At 43.1% G+C, this 25281-nt stretch overlaps 1 protein-coding gene across 1 annotated transcript; it reads left to right on the forward strand.

Annotated features, from left to right (window-relative positions):
* Positions 1-5170: 5170 nt before the first annotated feature.
* On the forward strand, positions 5171-25281 carry LOC120044345 (G protein-activated inward rectifier potassium channel 2-like). The gene is made up of 2 exons (XM_038988962.1): positions 5171-6074; positions 24926-25281. Exons 1-2 carry the CDS (start codon positions 5171-5173, stop codon positions 25279-25281), a joined length of 1260 nt encoding a protein of 419 aa, XP_038844890.1.

The raw sequence follows: 25281 nt of genomic DNA on the forward strand, positions 1-25281 counted from the left end.
CAGGTACACCTCCAATTGACTCAAATGATGTCAATTAGCCTATCAGAAGCTTCTAAAGCCATGACATAATTTTCGGGATTTTTCCGAGCTGTGTTAAAGGCACAGTCAACTTAGTGTATGTAAACTTCTGACCCACTGGAATTGTGATACAGTGAATTATAAGTGAAATAATCTGTCTGTAAACAATTGTTGGGAAAATGACTTGTGTCATGCACAAAGTAGATGTCCTAACCGACTTGCCAAAAATATAGTTTGTTAACAAGAAATTTGTGTAGTGGTTTATAAAATGGTTTTAATGACTCCAACCTCAGTGTATGTAAACTTCTGACTTCAACTGTATGAGTGTAATGAACACGAGGGAGACAGTGAGCTGGTTTCAAGCGCAGAGCGCAGCAGGTGTTTAATGAAAGGGACCATAGGAGGAGGCAGTTAGCTGGGTCCAGGGGCAGGCAGAAGGTCATACACGGTAGGTCCAAAAATGGCAACAGTACAGGCAGGGAATAGGCAAAAGGTGTCGTGAGTGAGGCAGGAAAAAACTGTCATACACAGGAGGAGAGAAGGATGGGGGGGGAAAAGAGCTCCCAAAAAGTGTGTCTCAAAACAAACAATACCTCACAGGGATGTGGTGAAAGGAACGGAACTAAACAGTGTTGGATGATGACATGCAGGTGTGTGATCAGGTGATTAGAATTCCGGTGATTCGGATCTGGAGAGTGAGCTGGAAAGTGGGCTGCGTTCCGGGGATCTAAGTGTTTCGGAGTGTGAGTGGGACGCAGATGTTACAATGAGTGATAAAGTATGGTCACATTTCATTTGCTCTATTAAACATACCCTTTGGTATGATTTTGATAGCAACAGTGAATCTATTTAGTTTTTTAAGTGGAGTTCTCTCACCACCATTGTCCCGATAGCACATTGGTAATAGTCGGTGACAAATATCATAGTTAAACAGGGATGGACTATACTCCCTAGATGGGAGTTTAGGTAGACAGATCAATTCTCCAGTAGGAGGTGCTGCCCAGCCTATTGTTTTTTTTCTTACAGTGGTTATAACATCTGATGTTGTTTTAAAGGTACAATTTCAACATATTTTATACTTTGTCATATTTTAAGGGTTATCTATGTTGAAATTTGTTTACCATGATGACATAATATAGTCTGCTAACTGCTAGCTTGTTAGCCCCGGCCTACTAACTGCTAGCTTGTTAGCCCCGGCCTGCTAACTGTCTGAATCGCCGTATCCCCAGCCAGCCCAACCACTCACTGGACCCATATGATCACTTGGCTACGCATGCTTCTCTCTAATATCAATATGCCTTGTCCATTACTGTCCTGGTTAGTGATTATTGTCTTATTTCACTGTAGAGCCTCTAGCCCTGCTCAATATGCCTTAACCAACCATGTTGTTCCACCTCCTACATATGCGATGACATCACATGGTTTAAACGTCTCTAGAGACTATATCTCTCTCATCATTACTCAATGCCTAGGTTTACCTCCAATGTACTCACATCCTACCTTACCTTTGTCTGTACACTATGCCTTGATTCTATACTATCGTGCCCAGAAACCTGCTCCTTTTACTCTCTATTCCGAACGTGCTAGACGGCCAGTTCGTATAGCCTTTAGCCATACCCTTATCCTACTTCTCCTCTGTTCCTCTGGTGATGTAGAGGTTAATCCAGGTCCTGCAGTGCCTAGCTCCACTCCCACTCCCCAGGTGCTCTCATTTGTTGACTTCTGTAACTGTAAAAGCCTTGGTTTCATGCATGTTAACATTAGAAGCCTACTCCCTAAGTTTGTTTTACTCACTGCTTTAGCACACACTGCCAACCCGGATGTCTTAGCCGTGTCTGAATCCTGGCTTAGGAAAACCACCAAAAACCCTGATATCTCCATCACTAACTATAACATTTTCCGCCAAGATAGAACTGCCAAAGGGGGCGGTGTTGCAATCTACTGCAAAGATAGCCTGCAGAGTTCTGTCTTACTATCCAGGTCTGTACCCAAACAATTCGAGCTTCTACTTCTAAAAATTCATCTTTCCAGAAACAAGTCTCTCACCGTTGCCGCTTGCTATAGACCACCCTCTGCCCCCAGCTGTGCCCTCGACACTATATGTGAATTGATTGCCCCCCATCTATCTTCTGAGCTCGTGCTACTAGGTGACCTAAACTGGGACATGCTTAACACCCCGGCCATCCTACAATCTAAGCTTGATGCCCTCAATCTCACACAAATTATCAATGAACCTACCAGGTACAACCCCAAATCCGTAAACACGGGCACCCTCATAGATATCATCCTAACTAACTTGCCCTCCAAATACACCTCTGCTGTTTTCAATCAAGATCTCAGCGATCACTGCCTCATTGCCTGCATCCGTAATGGATCTGCGGTCAAACGACCACCCCTCATCACTGTCAAACGCTCCCTAAAACACTTCTGCGAGCAGGCCTTTCTAATCGACCTGGCCGGGGTATCCTGGAATGACGTTGACCTCATCCCGTCAGTAGAGGATGCCTGGTTATTTTTTTAAAGTGCCTTCCTCACCATCTTAAACAAGCATGCTCCATTCAAAGAATTTAGAACCAGGAATAGATATAGTCCTTGGTTCACTCCAGACATGTCTGCCCTTGACCAGCACAAAAACATCTTGTGGCGTTCTGCATTAGCATCGAATAGCCCCCGTGATATGCAACTTTTCAGGGAAGTTAGGAACAAATATACACAGGCAGTTAGGAAAGCTAAGGCTAGCTTTTTCAAACAGAAATTTTCATCCTGTAGTACAAACTCAAAAAAGTTCTGGGACACTGTAAAGTACATGGAGAATAAGAGCACCTCCTCCCAGCTGCCCACTGCTCTGAGGCTAGGAAACACTGTTACCACTGATAAATCCACAATAATTGAGAATTTCTCTACGGCTGGCCATGCTTTCCACCTGGCTACCCCTACCCCAGTCAACTGCCCGGCACCCTCCACAGCAACCCGCCCAAGCCCCCACCATTTCTCCTTCACCCAAATCCAGATAGCTGATGTTCTGAAAGAGCTGCAAAATCTGGACCCCTACAAATCAGCCTGGCTAGACAATCTGGACGCTCTCTTTCTAAAATTATCTGCCGAAATTGTTGCAACCCCTATTACTAGCCTGTTCAACCTCTCTTTCGTATCGTCTGAGATTCCCAAAGATTGGAAAGCTGCCGTGGTCATCCCCCTCTTCAAAGGGGGTGACACTCTAGACCCAAACTGCTACAGACCTATATCTATCCTACCCTGTCTCTCTAAGGTCTTCGAAAGCCAAGTTAACAAACAGATTACCGACCATTTCGAATCCCACCGTACCTTCTCCACTATGCAATCTGGTTTCAGAGCTGGTCATGGGTGCACCTCAGCCACGCTCAAGGTTCTAAACGATATCATAACCCCCATCGATAAGAGACATTACTGTGCAGCCGTATTCATCGACTTGGCCAAGGCTTTCGACTCTGTCAATCACCACATTCTTATTGGCAGACTCGACAGCCTTTGTTTCACAAATGATTGCCTCGCCTGGTTTACCAACTACTTCTCTGATAGAGTTCAGTGTGTCAAATCGGAGGGCCTGTTGTCCAGACCTCTGGCAGTCTCTATGGGGGTGCCACAGGGTTCAATTCTCTGGCTGACTCTCTTCTCTGTATAAATCAATGATGTCGCTCTTGCTGCTGGTGATTCTCTGATCCACCTCTACGCAGACGACACCATTCTGTATACTTCTGGCCCCTCTTTGGACACTGTGTTAACTAACCTCCAGACGAGCTTCAATGCCATACAACTCTCCTTCCGTGGCCTCCAACTGCTCTTAAATGCAAGTAATACTAAATGCATGCTTTTCAATCGATCACTGCCCGCACCTGCCCGCCCGTCCAGCATCACTACTCTGGACAGCTCTGCCTTAGAATACGTGGACAACTACAAATACCTAGGTGTCTGGTTAGACTGTAAACTCTCCTTCCAGACTCACATTAAGCATCTCCAATACAAAATTAAATCAAAATCGGCTTCCTATATCGCAACCAAGCATTCTTCACTCATGCTGCCAAACATACCCTCGTAAAACTGACCATCCTACCGATCCTCGACTTCGGCGATGTCATCTATAAAATGGCCTCCAACACTCTACTCAACAAATTGGATGCAGTCTATCACAGTGCCATCTGTCTTGTCACCAAAGCCCCATACACTACCCACCACTGCGACCTGTACGCTCTCGTTGGTTGGCCCTCGTCGCCAAACCCACTGGCTCCAGGTTATCTACAAGTCTCTGCTAGGTAAAGCCCCGCCTTATCTCAGCTCACTGGTCACCATAGCAGCACCCACTCGTAGCACGCGCTCCAGCAGGTATATCTCACTGGTCACCCCCAAAGCCAATTCCTCCTTTGGTCACGTTTCCTTCCAGTTCTCTGCTGCCAATGACTGGAACGAACTGCAAAAATTACTGAAGCTGGAGACTCATATCTCCCTCACTAGCTTTAAGCACCAGCTGTCAGAGCAGCTCACAGATCACTGCACATGTACATAGCCCATCTGTAAACAGCCCATCTATCTACCTCATCCCCATACTGTATTTATGTATTTATCTTGCTCCTTTGCTCCCCAGTATCTCTACTTGCACATTCATCTTCTGTACATCCTACCATTCCAGTGTTTAATTGCTATATTGTAATTACTTTGTCACCATGGCCTATTTATTGCCTTAACTCCCTTATCTTACCTCATTAGCACATGCTGTATATAGACTTTTTGTTTTCTTTTTTCTACTGTATTATTGACTGTATGTTTTGTTTATTCCATGTGTAACTCTGTGTTGTTGTATGTGTCGAATTGCTATGTTTTATCTTGGCCAGGTCGCAGTTGCAAATGAGAACTTGTTCTCAACTAGCCTACCTGGTTAAATAAAGGTGAAATAAAAAAATTAAAAATATCCTGTGGTTAAAATTTCAACCACAGGATTCTTTTTCACATAGATTCCATGTCACAATAGGTTGACAAAATACATTGAAACAACATTGATTCAACCAGTTTGTGCCCAGTGGGGTTGTGCAGTTCATTAGTTGAACAGCAATCTTACCTGCCCTTTTTGTTTTGTTGTCTTCTCTCTCTCCCTGTAGGCTTGACTCCTTCTAAAGCCCCAATGGAGCAGGATGTGGAGAGTCCGGCAATCACCATCCGAAAGCCCAAGCTCCCCAAGCAAGCCTGTGAGGACCTTCCCAAGCAGCTGGTGGACCAGGTGCGGACAAAGAGGAAGATTCAGCGGTACGTCCGTAAGGACGGCAAGTGTAATGTCCACCATGGCAACGTCCAGGAGACCTATCGGTACCTAACGGATATCTTCACCACACTGGTGGACCTCAAGTGGAGGTTCAACCTCTTCATCTTCGTCTTGGTGTACACAGTGACGTGGCTCTTATTCGGCTTCGCGTGGTGGCTCATCGCCTATGTTCGTGGCGACCTGGAACACATAGGGGACAACCAGTGGACTCCCTGTGTCAATAACCTCAATGGGTTTGTCTCAGCCTTTCTCTTCTCCATAGAGACGGAGACCACCATAGGGTATGGCTATAGGGTTATAACAGACCAATGCCCAGAGGGGATCCTTCTGCTGTTGATTCAGTCGGTGCTGGGGTCCATAGTTAATGCCTTCATGGTGGGCTGCATGTTTGTTAAGATCTCGCAGCCCAAGAAGCGGGCGGAGACGTTGGTGTTCTCTACCAACGCTGTCATCTCCGTGAGGGATGGCCGGCTGTGCCTGATGTTCAGGGTGGGGGACCTTCGGAACTCACACATCGTGGAGGCCTCCATCAGGGCCAAGCTGATCAAGTCCAAGCAGACCAAGGAAGGGGAGTTCATACCCCTCAACCAGACAGACATGAATGTGGGTTATGACACAGGGGACGACAGGCTCTTCCTGGTGTCCCCGCTCATCATCTGTCATGAGATCAATCAGAACAGCCCCTTCTGGGAGATCTCCCAAGCCCACCTTGACAGAGAGGACCTGGAGATCGTGGTCATTCTGGAGGGCATGGTGGAGGCTACAGGTAAGCAGCGTCAAACATATAAATTACAGGTTTAATTAATCAATTTTTCCTTCACTTTGTTTCCTTATGAGCAGATTTCACCTAGTTAAACTGAAACTTTTCTGCAGTTTGATAATACATATTTAATTTGTGTGTGTGGGTGTTGTATTAGCTATGACATTAATTATAGTAATTTTATACAGTAGCAAAGACCATGCACATCGTCCAGTCATATGTTACCACTGATTTGCATTAGTAGTTAATGGAATATGCAGAAGTGAACAAGAATGTTTCATCTCTTATTATAATAATGAATTCATGTGTGCTTGTCTCCTCTCCTTTTCTTCTTACCTTGTTTTCCACTGAGGTTTGAGAGGGAGTCATTGAAAGGCATGAGGGAAAACAGACAAACAAGTCTAGATTCAGCCCATGTGCACAGGGCCAGATTATGAAATCATAGGCCTGGGGCCTTTTTTATATAGTAAATTCACTGTTGAAGAAGAACAACTTTTATAATAAAGCCATAATAACATTTGCGATGTGGCATAGGCTACAGTTGAGCAGAAGCATTTTTAGGATTTCTACACATGTGGAACATTTGTTAGCAGGGTCTCCCCCCCAAAAATGTGCCTTTTAAAAAACGCATTTCATGCAATTCTATGTCATTTATATGACAGAAGACATTAGCTGAATCTTTTTTAATACCACACAAATGACCAAAATTAGTGACTACTCTGACAAACTGAGATCAATCTGGTCTTGAATTCTAACAAACAATAGCCCAGGCCATTGAAGCAACACACAGCAGAAACCATAGGCTACTACTCATGGTAATGGCCGATGCGCTCCTCTTGGCAATAGCCTATCTCAAGATGAGCTACTTTGAAAAACAGTGCTGCTGTTTGCAAAAAATTGGGAGTTGTTGAGAAAAATAAATTATATTAGTTCTACAGACAGATTACTCTTCTCTTTTCAACGGTAGGCCTTTGCTTTCCAAACTATGTTTTTCCAGCGATGGTATTTTGAAATTTGAAAAGGGTAAACAGACAGTTGCAACCAACCATAGAAATATAATCCATAGATGGCAGTTCCCATTCAAGTCAGGACTGGCAGCCATTGCTAGTGTACCCATGACTTTAACACCAGGGTAGGTGGCCCCAAAACCCTTCTATGTCTATGCCCACAATGCAACAAGCTGTATATTTGGCGCGAATGCTGCCCAAATTGCGCGCCTTCCCGACTGTAGGCAAAATAAAGGAAACACTTGAGTAAATGAGGGATACAAAGTTTATGTTATGGTGTGTGAGGTGCATTTTCCTGGCATGGTTTAGGTACACTTGCTGTTCTGGCAGCTCATTGTGGCACAACACCCTTTTAAGACACTTTATGTTGGTGTTTCCTTTATTCTGGCAGTTACTTGTATGCGCCGCTTGTGATAAAATTTTATCCACAGTTATTTTTGAGAAACTATTGATCCTCTGTGGCTAAATTATGCTATCTGGTGTATTTTGAACATTGAGAGCGAGCTCCTATAGTTGGATAAAAAATTATATTAATAATAAAAAATTATTACAAATATATACTTTTTTTAGGGGCCCCCTGGGCCCAGCCCCTGGCTCACACAATTGACCAGTCACATTTATTATGCAGTTTATTTATTTAATATTTATTAATCAGTTACACAATCAAGGCAGTGCCCCCCGGTTACCCACGTGGGCCCCCTACCTCCTCTCCACCCATCTACCAGAACGGCAGCAGGCAGCAGCAAGCTGTATATACTCATTGAGAGCGGGCTCCTGAATCCTCCTGTGGTTTGTGGTTGCATTAAAAAAAATATATATATATATACTACATATCCAATATATACTGTATATACTGTATAATATATACTGTCTATATGTTTTATTTCTTAATTTTTTTGCTGCGTCTTGGGCCCCCCACGGGCCTGACCCCAGGGTCTTCAGCCCCAGTAAACCCCTGCATTAATCCGGCCCTGTATGTGCACCATGGGGTTGCCCCACAGCCTTTTGTTAGGTTATCAACTGCACAATAAGCTTATTGTGCGGGAGATGCAAAAAAGATCAGACGTTATTACCAATAGGAAAAGGCTGGTGCATCCCTGGTTGTGTAACCACATGGACCATTGTAAGCACTGTCTGCAGACACTTTTGCCTGATTCCACAAGCAGTAAAGAGTGTTCAGTGTGGAATAAAACTAAGAGGCACAGTGCAGCCAGCCAGGTGTTACAGGTTACAGATAGCACAGATTTCTTTCCTTTGGCATTTATATGAAAAAACATACACTTATTACACACACAAACTATTTAACACAAACATACACACAAGACTTGTATCCATTGCGAGGTGAATATGTTTTTCGCTATTGCTATTTGTTGGTTGGTCTAGCTTTGCAGCATTTGATTTGGCTTGACCTCAGTGCATGTCCGTGTGTTACTGAAATAAAGTACAATGCCTTTCCAGAATTCCAGGCTAATTATTTCCAGTCCAGATACCAGATGTATTGTGCATCTTGCTAGAAGACAATTTTATCCTGTTGTTGGTGGGAATTCTAATAATTTTTCTTTGAAGGTTATGTTTACCTTGAGTCTCCTTGACTCTCACAAAACAAAACCTTGGAAGCAAGACATGGTTGTCAGAATAAACAGAGTAAACACAAACACGCATACATTTAAACACTGTTTCAAAGGAGCTGCAGCGGGGATTTGCTAAGGCTGAGTGACTTTATCTTTTCAGAAGCAACAGAAAAGCAGCTAAGTAACTTGATGGGGTGAGAAGCAGGTCTCCACGTGTGCTTCGGCCTGTGAATTCTCATGTTGAGTTAGTGAGGTAACATTAATGTGAGTGAGTCACTCTCTATCAGGCACAGAGGGCCTTCCACTGCTACTGTAACAGGGAAGCCCTGAAGAGGGATAGACACGATTTAATTTGGCAGCTTGTCAGAGGCTGTGCACACAAATTCAAAACACAGGGCCTTGTTTAACATTTTTGCCAACAAAATGCTAACACACTAAGGACATTTGCATTCAAGATTTGTTCTGCAACAATATTTCTGTAGATGGCATCCCTGAAAAGCGGTTCTAAAGGTACCTAAGCATTGCAGGGTGTAGGGTGTCGTATTGTATGGCGTGTGACTGCGCTTGTGTGATTTGAGCTGAAGAGTAAGACAATTGAGCTAAGAGTAAGGTCTGTTTGTTGCACATTATTATGCAAAGCAGGAAGTGTGCTTGTTTGTCTGTAAATCACATTCGATTTTTGTATTGTGTTCCAGGGAAGGTCTGACTGCAACTTTCTATTTTAAATTGCACAGGGTGCAGTGAGAGTTTGTCTGGGCTTGCTGTAATGCGGGAAATCATTGCACTGCAGTTTCTGGGCTGATACTGTTGTTTTATTGTAGAACAGAAGGAAAATCCTAAGAAAAAGGGCATTTGATAATGGGAGCTTGAATGCATCCACTCAAAACAGACCCATTTAAAGGTTGGGTCAAAGAGTCAACTAGAAATGATCCTGCTATGAAACTGCTCTGAGCGTTATCTGTCCCCAGTTTCTTGACGCATCCTGTAGCTCTCTGGCTTGTTTCTGGAGCACAGGCCAAACAAATCAATTCCTTTCCTCCGTCTTCCAATTTCCTCCTTTCTTGTCTTCGTGGCCGATATGAGCAGATTGTATCATTTGATTTACACAACATGCCTACCACTTTGAAGATGCAAAATATTATTTATTGTAAAACAAACAAGAAATAAGACAAAAAAACAGAACTTGAACGTGCATAACTATTCAACCCCCCCCCCCCCCCCCCATATTAGCACTTTGATGATAAAACGGCAATAAAATACCAATGTAATTATGAGGGTTGTAAAATGTGCATTATCTTCTTTCTTAAAAAATAAAACCTTTTCACAATAAACATTTTCCTTCTTTCAAGTCTGCTGGCGTTTACAACAAAAGGTTTCTCAGAAAATGATGAGAGGGATCATTTATAAATGGAAGCAGCAGGAATTGCTTGATCATTCTAATCTTCCAATGGTCTTTATCAGCTGTTAATAAATAAGTTTACCCTCTTATTTGAGAACCCACGGTGTTAAGGAGTTGACCGATTGGGTCTGGTGTATCATCTAGCTCCCAATATACTGCAGTTCATTGTTTCTGAACTGTTTAAAATGTCCAAGAGAGGATGGCTATACTGGCTGGCTGACTTTGGAGTGGCAGTCGGCAGGCCATAAGACATCCCAGCTGATTTTTCACTCTTATTTTTGATACTGTACCTAGCATACCGTATATCTAGCATACCAATAAAGTAAAGAGAAAGATGTATAGTTCAAATGAAGTCAGATTTGGTATCAGAATAAACCAGTCAGATATAAATATTTTAAGGTTTGTGGCTTTCAGTGACAAGATTTGTAGCTGCAGCACAGCCAGTGTAGTCAGATGGTACGCCTGGCAGACATCAAGTGCTTAATCTGACAGAAGCCAGTGGTCACGCTGTATACATGATGAAGTGGTGGTTAAACTATTTTCGAGTCAGTTCAATGAACATACATCTGTTACAGTCTATGTTTCTCTGAGAGATTACCACAGCAAGCAACATTGGCTGCATAATATATGTTCATTCATAACATAATGATGGATTATAGCAGTGAACAATACAATGGAAGCTACAAAATCAATTGGCTATTGCTCCTCAGAGGAGCGGAGGCCTGATAGCTTTTACGTCATGTTGATGTAGCCGTGAACATTATTCTGTCATTACTCTCCTTCTCAGAAAACATGGGAAGCACATGTATGGCCACAAGCACTGAGTTATGGGAATAGCAGACTGGTTATTCTGATAGGTTGGTTGATGTTTCTGGTTAGATTTTGTTGTACCCATAGTAAATACGTTACAGAAAGTTAGAATGGGATTGTGTGGCTTCAATGTCTCAGCGGTCATTCGGTCAAACAGTCAACTGTTTCAGTCAAACATTCACATTAGTCTTCGGTAAGTGGATGGACTGATGATGTGGAAATAAAGAGTGTAGAGATACAATATAGAAGCAGGCTTCTGGTTTGCTGCATTTTGCCCTTTTCTCAACACTCAAATCAATACCAGTGGTTAATATCTCAGGTTTACTATACCTCAGGTACCAACACAACAGACCGGTAGGCACTTTCTATTGATTGAGATATACACTCACCGGCCAGTTTAAATGGTACACCCATTTAGTACCAAGTCTGACCCCCCTTTGCTTCCAGAACAGCCTGAATTCCTCAGGGCATTCTACAAGTTGTCTAAGATGTTCTACAGGGCTGTGGGTTCATGCTGACGTGATGGCATCACGCAGTTGCTGAAGATTGGATGGTGGTACATTCATGTTGCAAACAGCCCGTTCCATCTCATTCCAAATATGCTCTTTTGGGTTGAGGTCTTGGGGCTGTGCGGGCGACTCAAACAAACTGAACTCGCTGTCATGTTCCAGGTGATGTTTTTTCACTCCTCAATTGTCCAGTGTTGGTTATCGCATGCCCACTGGAGCCGCTTCTTCTTGTTTTTAGTTGATAGGAGTACAGGACTGCCACTGACCGGATCTTTTTTGTTTCTTGCTCCATTCTCGGTAAACCCTAGACACTGTCAAGTGTAAAAAGCCCAGGAGGGCGGCCTTTTCTGAGATACTGGCAGGCCTGCCACCGACAATCATACCACGCTCAAAGTCGCTTATGTTACTCGTTTTACCATTCTAACATTCATTTGAACAGTAACTGAATACCTCGATGCCTGTCTGCCTGCTTTATATAGCAAGCCACCGCCACTTGAGTCACTTTCTGTAGGAGTGATCAATTTTCTCGAACGGGTGTTATACCTAATAAACTGGCCAGTGAGTGTACAATACACTTATGCATTAGACATGTAATAATAGTAGACAGCGCTACTGTAAATAAACACTTGCACTTACTTGTAAACGAAGTCCAACCGTCTATCTTTCTGGGTAAAGACATCAGTGGCGGAACTGTAAAAATGCTCCCTGTTGGCCCTCAGTTTTAAAAGTGTCTCAGAAAATGACCTCTCAACGGATGCTGTTGTGGCTGGTATAGTGAGGACCAGCTGCAGTAACTTTGTTGCCTTGGGGACAGTCTGTGTCAGGTCATACTGGAACAAAAAGCTGAGGAGCTGTGCAATTTGTAAAAAAAAAAATTACTGTACAATCTGACAAGATCAGCCTTAACTCAAACGAAATCTAAGTACTTGGCATATTTTTACAGGCTCTCGTTTGCTGTGTCGAACTTTTGTGACGTTGTTTTTTAAAAATTCAGTCCACTAAGCCAAGGAAATGAAGTTCACCAAAGTCCTCAAACCTGGCTCTCAGCTGAACATTGATATTGTCCAGTATGTTGTAGTAGAGTCGCCCTCTATTTACTCTGATCGGCTGTTTACTACGAGTTTTGCTTTCTGCCAGGCCCAGTTCATTGCATTTCTGCTCAAATCGCTCATAGAAACTCTCAAAATCTTGTCGCTGCCATTCTAGTGATTTCATTGTGTCGCTGATACGGGTAAGGCAGAAACCCATATCCATCACTTTGTTCTGCAGAACACGGAAGAGCGCGTCAGATTCATTGAAAATTCCATCATAGACCAACCCAGTCTCTAAATGGGTTGCTAAATGTTCACATGAAAGGCAGTGAAGCTCTCTGGCTGCTTTTTTATGTGTCCACTAGCAGGCAGTATAAGGTAGAAACATGCATGCGCAAGTTTGGAGTTTGAAGGGCGGAAGAAAGGCACATGGCGAGGCTGCCTTTCCCCTGGCCTCCATGTGCATTTTGTACCAGATCACCGCTAATTTGTACTAGTTCCGAAATCAATTTTATCATGCAGAAAAAACAAGGCAAAATTGTTGATAAAATGTATATTTATTTTTCATTACAGTTCCTTTTTCATTTATTTTCACTTACCCTGCCTACCTTGACTGCACATTACTGGCAGCATGTAGCCTAGCGGTTAGAGCATTGGGCTAGTAACTGAAAGGTTGCTAGTTTGAATCCCCGAGTTAAAAATCTGTTCAATCCCCCAAAGTTAAAAATCTGTTCATGTGCCCTTCAGCAAAGCACTTAACACTAATTGCTGAGGGTGGCCCAGGGAGAGTTTGAATATGCAAAAATAACATTTCCAATTCTGAAATGTGTATAATACACACTTGTTTGAAATAGGACAAATATAAGCACACACCAAATGATTATACAGGTAATACTTTAGAGCAGTGCTCTCTGTATCCTATTCTACAGTATATGTGTCTACAGTACAGTGAATATTCCAGTTAGACATGAACACAGAGCTGCAGACATGGCTAATTCCACATCTTGTTGTTGGAACATAAGGAGAAGTCAGTCCTCGCTCCTCCTGCTTCTATTGCTCTCTCTAAGCAACCATACAATCATTTGCAGTGGTTTGTGAGGTTGCCATGGCAACTGAAGTGTGCCCATGTAAGACGGACAGAGAGAGAGAGAGAGGATGAAACTTGAATGATCTCTCTGCATTTTGCATAATCATGATGACGTGGCCGGAGACACTTAGCTTTTTAAGTCCAATATCTTAAAATCTTGACTGCAGGCATACTTGACAATATTTTAAAAACTTGACTGCCGGTACTAATAAAAAATACTAATGATACAAGGCGAGACCCAGATGCAGACACAGGAGGCAGATGGTTGGAGTCTTACAATATTTATTAATCCAATAGGGTAAAGCAAGAGAATGGTCGTGGACAGGTAAAACGGTCAAAACCAGTTCAGAGTCCAAAAGGTACCGAAGGGCAGGCAGGCGGGAAAATAGTCCAGAGTCGGGCAGGGGTCAAAACCGGGAAGAGTATCAAAAAGAGAAAAGCAAAAGGCGAAACAGGAAAAACGCGCTGGTTGACTTGACTAACATACAAGACAAACTGGCACAGAGAAACAGGAAACACAGGGACAAATACACTGGGGAAAATAAGCGACACCTGGAGGGGGTTGAGACAATCAACAATGTTTTTAATAACTTGCCCAGGGACTGCGGTTGAAAATTAGCCGGCTGGCTAAAACCAGCACTTTTACTGAAACATTGATTATTGTGCGCTGTCCCTGTAAAAATGTAAATAAACGAAGAGAAAAAAAAATCACAGGAGCAGGTGAAACAGATCAGGGCGTGACAGCTTTTGAGTGGGGTTTCCCTTTAAGCAGTACTATATAAACAGCAAGCCACACCAGCCAATAGCTATTAGATATTATGTTCCACCAACTCACCACATGGGTGGTTGCTTTATTTTAGGTGAGGACTTTGTTCTTACAGACAAAGATTTATTGTACTGCACAAGTTCTACTTTAATTGTTTTTGATACGGCCAATACTTTGATATGGTGTTGCTATGTGGTACATGGTTGTCTCAAATTCTGTCACTGAATATATAAACCCTCTAATGACAATACAGGTGGAGATACAGGCTGTGTATGCCTTGTGCGTGCCTGTACTGCTTTCCGGGCTGTGTGTTAAGGTAGAGAACATTGGTTGTCATCTCTCTCTTGAAATGTTGTCATGATTGGTGTCAAAGAATAACAAAAGGTAAAATAATGTATTTGAATTGGGGGAGGGGGCTGGCCCCTTTGTCCTCATCTTGGCATTCTGTGGTTTGATGGCTTAAAAGGTCATCTGTGGTACCACCTGTACATGTTGGTAAACTAATCTTGCATGTAGACTAAACAATAACTACAGCTACTCCCCTCCAATACTACTTTCCCAAAGCAATTACTGCCTTTTGTCTGACCCTTGTAATTAGCTCAACATTTAGAAAAAGGTGATGCACTTTTCACCCTGACCCAAACCCCCAGGTGTGAAGGGCTTTGGGCAGAAGGGGGCACACAGTATTCTGCCATTTTGTCTAATTCGATAATGACTGTTTGCGAAGGGGCAGGCTGGATTTGTAAATGGAGGGGGACGGAAGGGTTTTTGCGGGTTGACTGACTGCCGTAACTACTTTCTGGCAGACTCAACATGCATAGAAAAGTTTGTGGTCATACACACATCCTTAAAAACATAGGTGCTGGGTTAATAAAGAATACTATTAAAGAACAAGAAGGCCCGCACACTGTTTAAGCTCCCAATTCACTGATTTATTGACAATGTTGAGCCGAAACGGATCTTCATCAGGTCAAACAAATTGAGTGCTCACATCCCAAAATATACACATTTCACCTCACATGACCATTGCGGACATGACGCATGGTAGGTGCAAAAACAATGTGTACCTCTAATAATTTAATAACAATGAGATGGGTACATGTTGTAGTTCCAGAAAATAATATATATTTACAAAATGATCAAGTGGGTTACCTGGAAGGCAAGACAAATCAAAGTGACATATTCATGTAAGAAATGGTCTGATATCAATCTCTTGGTTCAGACCACTAGGAGACATGGTACACAAATGGTGAATCCAATACAATTCTCTTCTCAATAATAAATTATCAGTATCTCTACCCCTCCTAGGAGTCTTAACATGTTCGATGCCAATGTATCTCAAAGAGATCGTGTTGTGGCGATCCTCCATGAAATGCGCAGCCACAGGGTTTCTCTGGTCAAGAGTCCTGATATTACTCCTGTGTTCTGCTATCCTTGTTTTCAGAGCTCGTTTTGTTTTTCCTACATAGCATAGACCACAAATACACCTGATCAGGTACATCACATTTTTTGTGGAACATGATGCCCTTAATCTTAATGGCCTTGCCCGTAATAGGGTGAGAGTGACACCACACTATGTTTTAGAAAGAAATCTACAAAAGCAGAAATATTTTCAGTCAATGAGCCAATGGAGGTCACAATAGGTCTCCCTGGTGGCTTATCCAGTAGTTTGTGGATTTTGGTAAGGCATGAATAAAGCTCCTGATAGGATAGTCTACTTTCATGAACTCATATTATTTTTGCATAATGTCTCCACTTTCCACAAGAGACTTCAGCTTGCAGTGAATCTCATTTTTGAACAGTGGTGTGGGGTCACGTGACAATTTCTGATAGAAAGTGGTGTTGTTCAATTGTTCCCGGATCTCATTCACATAGTCATCACGGTTTAACAACACCACCGCTCCGCCCTTGTCAGCAATTACGTACCATCAAAGTGGAATCATTTTTTTTAACATCCAAAGCTTGTCTCTGTTTAGGGAGATTATTGCAGACTCTGTATTCTCATTTTAATATTCAAAATCTGAGACATCTTTTTCCACCAATCTGCATGTTTCTAGGGAGGGATTTCTGTATCTGGGTGGGAAAAAAGGTGGATTTGGCTCAAAAAGGGGTATTCGTTCTGGGGGAAATTCTCTATTGTGTCACCCATAGTCTGAACACTCGTCTCACGCGTACTTGACACATCCACATTTGGAAATCATTTCTGAAACTTTATTGTGGTGTCAAAGTCATGATTCAGTGGGGATGAAAGATAAACCCTTACTCAAGGCCAACTCACATGAAGTGATGATGGGACGTGAAGAAAGGTTAATCACACTCAGGCATTCTGACTGCGTGTCCAATAGCAGCCTTGCTCCTCTGTTCTTCTTGCCCCTCTGACACTTCTTCCACGTCCGAGGTGCTGCTGACCCCTGTCGGGCCATTGAGGGTATTCTCTTCCCCCTCGCTTGTGTCCTAAAAAAGATCCACTCCCATGGGAATCATAGCTGTAATCCGAATCTGCATCAAGAGAAGAGAAGATACACTTAAGTGTGGAGGTAGGGTAACCTGTTTTGGGTAGTCTCTGACTTCATTGCATGTCCTCGATGTGGATTCCCTCTCCACAGATACACCTCATTTTGTTCATAGTCATTGGAGTGCTGCTCAAACGTCTTAATCTTCCTCGCTCTGATGTCCTGCTCCTGGTAATTCTTGACTTTCAATAGTGTGCTCCCCATATTTGTGCAACCAGTTTACTATGTGTCCCCCAATGCCCCGACAGATGCGGACACGCACCAGGCATGAGCGCACAGGGCATCAGTTTTTCTAAGCTCTACATGTTGAGGTAACTACAGGGGTCAGGCAATCAATTAATCACATTTATTTAAAGCTCTTTTTACATCAGCAGATGTCACAAAGTGCTCATACAGAAACCCAGCTTAAAACCCCAAACAGCACAAATGCAGATGTACTGTAGAAGCACGATGGCTAGGAGAAAATCCCTAGAAAAGCAGGAAGCTAAGAAGAAACTTAGAGACGATCCAGGCTCTGAGGGGTGGACATTCCTATTTTGACTGTGCCGGGTGAAGATTATAAGAGTAAATGGCCATTAAAACCAGATCATTCTTCAAGATGTTCAAACGTTCATAGATGACCAGCAGGGTAAAATAATAATCACTGTGGTTGTAGAGGGTGCAACAGGTCAGCACCTCAGGAGTAAATGTCAGTTGGGTTTTCATAGCTGAGCATTCAGAGGTCGAGACAGCAGTTGCGGTAGAGAAAGAGAGAGAGAGAGAGAGAGAGAGCGAGAGAGTCGAAAACAGCAGGTCCGGGACAATGTAGCATATCCTGTGAACAGGCCAGAGTTCCATAGCCGCAGGCAGAACAGTTGAAACTGGAGCAGCAGCACGACAAGGTAGCACGTCTGGTGAACAGGTCAGGGTTTCATAGCCACAGGAAAAACTGGATCAGCAGCACGAACCGGTGGACTGGGAACAGGGACATGCAGGAGTCATCAGGCCAGGTAGTCCTGACGCATGGTCCTTAGGATCAGGCACACACACACACACAGAGAGAGACAGAGAGAGAGAGACAGAGAGACAGAGAGAGAGAGAGAGAGACAGAGAGACAGAATACACTTAAGTTCACACAGGACACCAGATAAGACAGGGGCATTTTACCAGATAGGAGGCTCAGTCTGTCCTGGCACATAGACAATTGCAGCATAAATTCTATAGGCTGAGACAGGGGTGGGGGGGGGGGGGGGGGGGGGGGGGTCGGGACACTGTGGCACTGTCAGACAATACCCCCGGACAACACTAGAGGGATATCAACAGACCACCAACTTACTACCCTGAGACAAGGCTGACTATAGCCCACAAAGATCTCCTCCACGCAAAATTGGACAAGAAGGTTACGTCAGTGACTCAACCCACTCAAGTTGAGTATAGCGAAAAAAGACTGGCACGATGTGACGCATCCCTCCTAGAGACGGCATGGAAGAGAACTAGTACTAGTTTTATTTTATTTGATTTGTAAGCCAGTGACTCAGCCCCCGTAATAGGGTCATAGGCAGAAAATCCCAGTGGAGAGAGGGGAGCCGGCCAGGCAGAGACAGCAAGGGCAGTTCATCACTCCAGTGCCTTGCCATTCACCTTCGCACCCCTGAGCCAGATTGTACTCAATCATAGGATCTACTGAAGAAATTAGTCTTCAGTTGAGACCGAGTCTCTGTTTCTCACATGATTAGGCAGACCATTTCATAAAAATGTAGCTCCAGAGGAGAAAACTCTGCCTCCAGCTGTTTGCTTAGGAATTCTAGGGACAATAAGGAGGCTTGCATCTTGTGAACGTAGGGTACGTGTAGGTGTGTAAGGCAGGACAAAATTATAGAGATAGGTAGGAGCAAGTCCATGTAATGCTTTGTCGGTTAGCAGTAAAACCTTGAAATCAGCCCTAGCCTTAACATGAAGCCAGTGTAGAGGCTAGCACTGGAGTAATATGATAACATTTTGGGGTTCTAGTCAAGATTCTAGCAGCCGTACTTAGCACTAACTGAAGTTTATTTAGTGCTTTATCCGGGTAGCCAGAGTGTAGAGTACTGCAGTAGTCTAATCTAGAAGTATTAGCTTTTCTGCATCATTTTTGGACAAAATGTTATGATTTTTGCAATATTACTGTCAAGGCTCAGGAGAAGACCCAGAAGCAGACAGTTTCGAAGTAACAAAAGTTTATTACAAAAACAGGGGGGACAGGCAAACAACAGGTCAAGGGCAGGCAGAGGTCAGTAATCCAGAGCAGAGTCCGAAATGTACAGAACGGTAGGCAGGCTCATGGTCAGGGCAGGCAAAATGGTCAAAACCTAGATAGCAGGAACTAGAGAAAACAGGAGAATACGCTGGTGGGTTTGAAGAAAAACAAAACGAACTGGCAACAGACAAACAGAGAACACAGGTATAAATACACTGGGAATAATGGGGAAGATGGGAGACACCTGGAGGGGGTGGAGACAATCACAAAGACAGGTGAAACAGATCAGTGTGACAGTTACGAAAAAAAGCTGCCCTTGAAATATTTTTGATATGTTCGTCAGAAGAGAGGCCAGGGTCCAGAGGAACGTAAAGGTCCTTCACAATTTTATTCAAGAAGACATTACAACCATCAAGATGAATTGTCAGATCAAACAGCAGATTGCTTTGTTTCTTGAAACCTAGAACTAGCATCTCTGTTTTGTCTGAGGTTAAAAGTTTTTTTTAAATGCCCCATCCACTTCCTTATGTCTGAAACACAAGCTCCCAGGGTAGCGAATTTTGGGGCTTTACCATGTTTAACCAAAATGTACAGCTGTGTATCGTCTGCATAGCAGTGAAAGTTGACATTGAGTTCCCTAATGACATCACCAAGAGGTAAAATATATAGTGAAAACAATAGCAGTCCTAAAACGGACCCTTGAGGACAAACCATCCACAGAGACGAACTGATATCTTTCCGAAAGATTAGATCTAAACCAGGCAAGAACTTGTCCGTGTAGGGCAATTAGGGTTTCCAATCTCTCCAAAAGAATGTGGTGATCGATGGTGTCAAAAGCGGCACTAAGGTCTAGGAGCACGAGGACAGATACACAGCCTTGGTCTGACACCATTATAAGGTAATTCACCACATTCACAAGTGTAGTCTCAGTACTATGACAGAGTCTAAAACCAGACTGGAGCGTTTCGTATACGTAATTTATGTCTTCAGGAAGGCAGTGAGTTGCTACACAACAGCTTTTTCTAAAATGTTTGAGAGAAATGGGAGATTCAAGGGAAGTCATTGTTTTGGGAAAGTTGAAGGTGAGTAGTTGATATTGTGTAGACTACATACAAGACTAGATTTACCAACATGGACAGGTGGTACCACAGGTGACATTTGAAACCATCATTTCACTCCCTCCCCCCATAATTTAAAGGTACTATACTTTGGAAAAAGAGGTGAGATGTGAACTTTGTGAGGCCAGACTCAAAGTTTAATAATTGTTCTAGTGTACCATGCACTGTGTGTTATTGTGGCAGTGGCCTGTATAGCATGCTCGGCTGAAGTAATTGTAGACGGACAGTCGGAGCGGTGCCCTGTCATTCAGCCCAAGGGCCTGTATAGGCCGAAGCAGCAGTGACGTAAAGGAGAATGTTCTGGGTGAAAGGGGAGGGATCGCAAGGTTGTGGAAGGCATGATGCGAATCAGGAACAGCTTGTGGCCATTTTCACGGCTGACCTGTTCCGTCATATGAGGGCTGTTAGTGTACAGTACGCAACATAAACACATATATCCACAGCAGGATGAGCAAACTGTGTGGTTATGTGTCCGCCAGACATTCATGTTCCAGGTTTGTCTCCCCCCCACACACACACACACACAGTACATCGTGTTTCTGGGAATAACACTCTCCATACGGAAGCAGGCCAACTAGTTGTTTATGCGATGAGTTATACTTTTGAATATTCTGTCCATAGAACATTTTTCTAAGAGTCTTGATGATCATCCAGGTGCTTTTTGGCGAACTTGAGTCAACATTTTGGACGACATGGGTCCCATTATGCCTGGACGAAAACCAATGGCCTGCACTGGTACTTATGGCCTGCACTGTGAGCCCTCTTTTAATGTCTCAGTTTTAGGCTCCCATCTCAAGGCTTCACATCCTCTGTAGCCCACTCCCCTGCCTGAACTAAAAACACAGTGATTGGTACAGTTTCAGGATCAGGAGGGGGCTTTCTGAAGCTGAGTAATTGCTGGGTCTGAATAGAAAACATATTGCTGTCCTCCATTTGGGCATTCCCAACCAGTTTATACAGTTGAAGTCAGAAGTTTACATACATATGGATATTAGGATATAGGATATAGGATATTTAAACGACGAACAAAAACAACAAACTGAAAGAAAGAACCGAAGACGCTACAGTCCTGAACTAGGGAACACAGAACAGATGAACACACGAACAGGAACAATCACCCACCAAACCCAACAAAACAGGCTACCTAAATATGGTTCCCAATCAGAGACAATGACTAACACCTGCCTCTGATTGAGAACCATATCAGGCCAAACAAGAAACCCCACATAGAAACAGACAACATAGATAATACCCACCCAGCTCACATCCTGACCAACTAAATAAAGACTAAACAAAGGAAATAAGGTCAGGAACGTGACAATACAGCTGAAGTCGTAAGTTTACATACACCTCAGCCAAATACATTTAAACTCCGTTTTTCACAATTCTTGACATTTAATAGTAAAAATTCCCTGTCTTAGGTCAGTTAGGATCACCACTTTATTTTAAGAATGTGAAATGTCAGAATAATAGTAGAGAGAATGATTTATTTCAGCTTTTATTTCTTTCATCACATTCCCAGTGAGTCAGAAGTTCACATACACTCAATTAGTATTTGGTAGCATTGCCTTTAAATTGTTTAACTTGGGTCAAATGTTTCAGGTAGCCTTCCACAAGCTTCACACAATAAGTTGGGTGAATTTTGGCCCATTCCTCCTGACAGAGCTGGTGTAACTGAGTCAGGTTTGTAGGTCTCCTTGCTTGCACACTCTTTTTCAGTTCTGCCCACAAATGATCTATAGGACTAGGGTCAGGGCTTTGTGATGGCCACTCCAATATCTTCACTTTGTTGTCCTTAAGCCATTTTGCCACAACTTTGGAAGTATGTTTGGGGTCATTGTCCATTTGGAAGACCCATTTGCAACCAAGCTTTAACTTCTTGACTGATGTCGTGAGATGTTTCTTCAATATATCAACATAAATGTCCTGCCTCATGATGCCATCTTTTTTTGTGAAGTGCACCAGTCCCTCCTGCAGCAAAGCACCCCCACAACATGATGCTGCCACCCCCGTGCTTCATGGTTGGGATGGTGTTCTTCTGCTTGCAAGCATCCCCCTTTTTCCTCCAAACATAACAATGGTCATTATGGCCAAACAGTTATATTTTTGATTCAGAGCAGAGGACATTTCTCCAAAAAGTACGATCTTTGTCCCCATGTGCAGTTGCAAACCGTAGTCTGGCTTTTTTATGGTGGTTTTGGAGCAGTGGCTTCTTCCTTGCCGAGCAGCCTTTCAGGTTATGTTGATATATGACGCGTTTTACTGTGGATATAGATACTTTTGTACCCGTTTCCTCCAGCATCTTCACAAGGTTGATTTGAACTTTTCGCACCAAAGTTCGTTCATCTCTAGAGACAGAACACATCTCCTTCCTGAGCGGTATGATGGCTGTGTGGTCCCATTGTAAGGGGTGCGTGTTGGTGGCAGGGAAGTCAGGCGCAGGAGAACGAACTTGGTATAAACGGAGATGTTTAATAAATGCTGGCAAAACTCCAAAACAACCAAAATGTACAAAATAACAAAGTGGGTACAAAACCCGTCGCACACCAACACTAACTAGCACATCACATACAATCAAAACAATGTCCGACAAGGACATGAGGGGAAAAAGAGGGTTAAATACACAACATGTAATTGATGGGATTGGAACCAGGTCTGAAGGAAGACAAGACAAAACCAATGGAAAATGAAAAATGGATCAGTGATGGCTAGAAGCCCGGTGACGTCGACCGCCGAACACCGCCCGAACAAAGAGAGGGACGGAGTTCGGCGGATGTCGTAACACCCATGGTGTTTATACTTGCGTACTGTTGTTTGTACAGATGAACGTGGTACATTCAGGCATTTGGAAATCCCAAGGATGAACCAAACTTGTGGAGGTCTACAATTTTTTTTCTGAGGTCTTGGCTGATTTCTTTAGATTTTCCCATGATGTCAAGCAAAGAGGCACTGAGTTTGAAGGTAGGCCTTGAAATACATCCACAGGTACACCTCCAATTGACTCAAACGATGTCAATTAGCCTATCGGAAGCTTCTACAGCCATGACATCATTTTCTGGAATTATCCAAGCTGTTTAAAGGCACAGTCAACTTAGTGTATGTAAACTTCTGACCCACTGGAATTGTGATACAGTGAGTTATAAGTGAAATAATCTGTCTGTAAACAATTGTTGGAAAAATGTATTGTGTCATGCACAAAGTAGATGTCCTAACCAACTTGCCAAAACTATAGTTTGTTAACAAGAAATTTGTGGAGTGGTTGAAAAACTAGTTCTAATGACTCCAACCTAAGTGTATGTAAACTTCCGACTTCAACTGTATGTATTTCCAATTCCAGCCCTTGGATGTCTTCAATGAAAACATTATTGAAGTGTTTTAGCCCATGAAATGCGTGTGTTGTACTGTGAGGACTGAAATTTAGGGTATGACATGAAAGAAAACAACATTTTGTAATGGTTTCTTTCCAAGCAGGATAATTATATCACTTCTTTTACATTTTCTGTAAATTCATACTTTTTGTGGCTGGGTTGTAGTTTTAGAAACCTATGTGTTAGTCCTCATAGCAGCAGGTTTTCTTCAGCATCCATGCTGCTAGAACCCTGAAGGTACATCATATCGTTTCTGCAGCGCACCAGCTGCTCATTGGAGCTGCACATTTTCAGCATCATCAGCCAAATGAAACTGCAGTACGAGATGTACCAGTCCTTCCTCCCCTACCATGATACAGACACACACACACTCTTGATATAGTCCTTTATACAGTTTGTTCGCTTTACTCAATATCCTGTTGATGGATTTGCTCCAAAACACCAATTATTTTTTAATCGCATGTTTGCCTTGTTGACCTCCCTCCACTTTATAAATATTTTTCAATCTCAATAATTGTGCCATTTTGATGCCCTGCAGCATTGCACGTGTCAAAGGGACATTGCTTGTCATTCAGTGTTAGTTTAACGGTTTCTTGTTAGGATGTCTTATGAAACCTGACGGATCAGAAAAAAAACTTAGCTCACAGCTGTAGGCAAAAAGAGGTTAATGATTATAGGCTCTTCTTCTTGTGTAAGAATTACTGTTTAAAGTCTTTCATCTAATGTTTTAGAAGTTCCCCTTCTAAAACAGTTCTCCTTCTAAAACACGTGAAAAAATATTTTTAACATCCAACTTGAAATTTCTCTAATTCTGTTCTCTAAGAATGTAGGTTTCTGTTGAAATGAGGCAAGGAATTCAGACACTTTCTAGAGTAATTATTAACATGTCATTATATTTGACCCAACAAATTATTAAGTAGTGAGAAAGCTGTTTTCCTTGAGAAATATATTAGAGGGCGGCTTCACTTACCCTACACACAGAGCCTAGCAGCACCATTCATTCTAATGTGACAATAAAATCTGGGCAAAGTGCTTGAGGTACAATTACAGTGTACTGCTGCATGAAAGGTAAAATGGTTAGTGGCTATGTTCATAATTAAGAGTTATTAATAGTCTCTGTACAGTATGTTCAATACACCAACCCTTCCTGAGTGTTGGGTGGACTGGATAGGGGTTTATATAGTAATGAGTGCTCAGTTTTCCACAGCTATAGTGTCCAACTGTATTGACATTTAGTAACTTACTCACTCCCAACACATACGGCCCTAGCCAGAGATCGCCGATGCTAACACCTAACAATGACATGATAACATGATATAACATTATTGCTCATAAAGTGCTGGTAGACCTGTGTCATTATGTTGTAATGACTCTGACATTGAATGAGTCATATCCACAACTAGACAGTGTTTTTTTGTCAACTCTAGAGGAGGCTAAGTTCCGTCTGCTCTCTGTCCCCACAGGGATGACTTGCCAGGCCAGGAGTTCGTATGTGACCAGCGAGATAAAGTGGGGCTACCGTTTCATGCCGGTGCTCACCCTGGAGGATGGCTTTTACGAGGTGGACTACAACAGCTTTCACGACATCCACGAGACCAACACCCCCAGCTGCAGCGCCAGAGAGCTGGCTGAGATTAATTGCCGCATCCGCCTGCCCTTCACCTGGTCCGTGGCCAGCAAGCTCAGCCAGCAGGGGGTGCTGGAGCCCGAGGGCCGTGAGAAGAAGCATACTACCCTGGTAACCCAGGAAGAGGGGCTAGAGGAGCAGACAGAGAGGAACGGTGACATTGCTAATATAGAGAGCGAGTCCAAAGTGTAG

This window comes from Salvelinus namaycush, chromosome 3, assembly GCF_016432855.1.
Source record: "Salvelinus namaycush isolate Seneca chromosome 3, SaNama_1.0, whole genome shotgun sequence".
NCBI classification, from domain to species: Eukaryota; Metazoa; Chordata; class Actinopteri; order Salmoniformes; family Salmonidae; genus Salvelinus; species Salvelinus namaycush.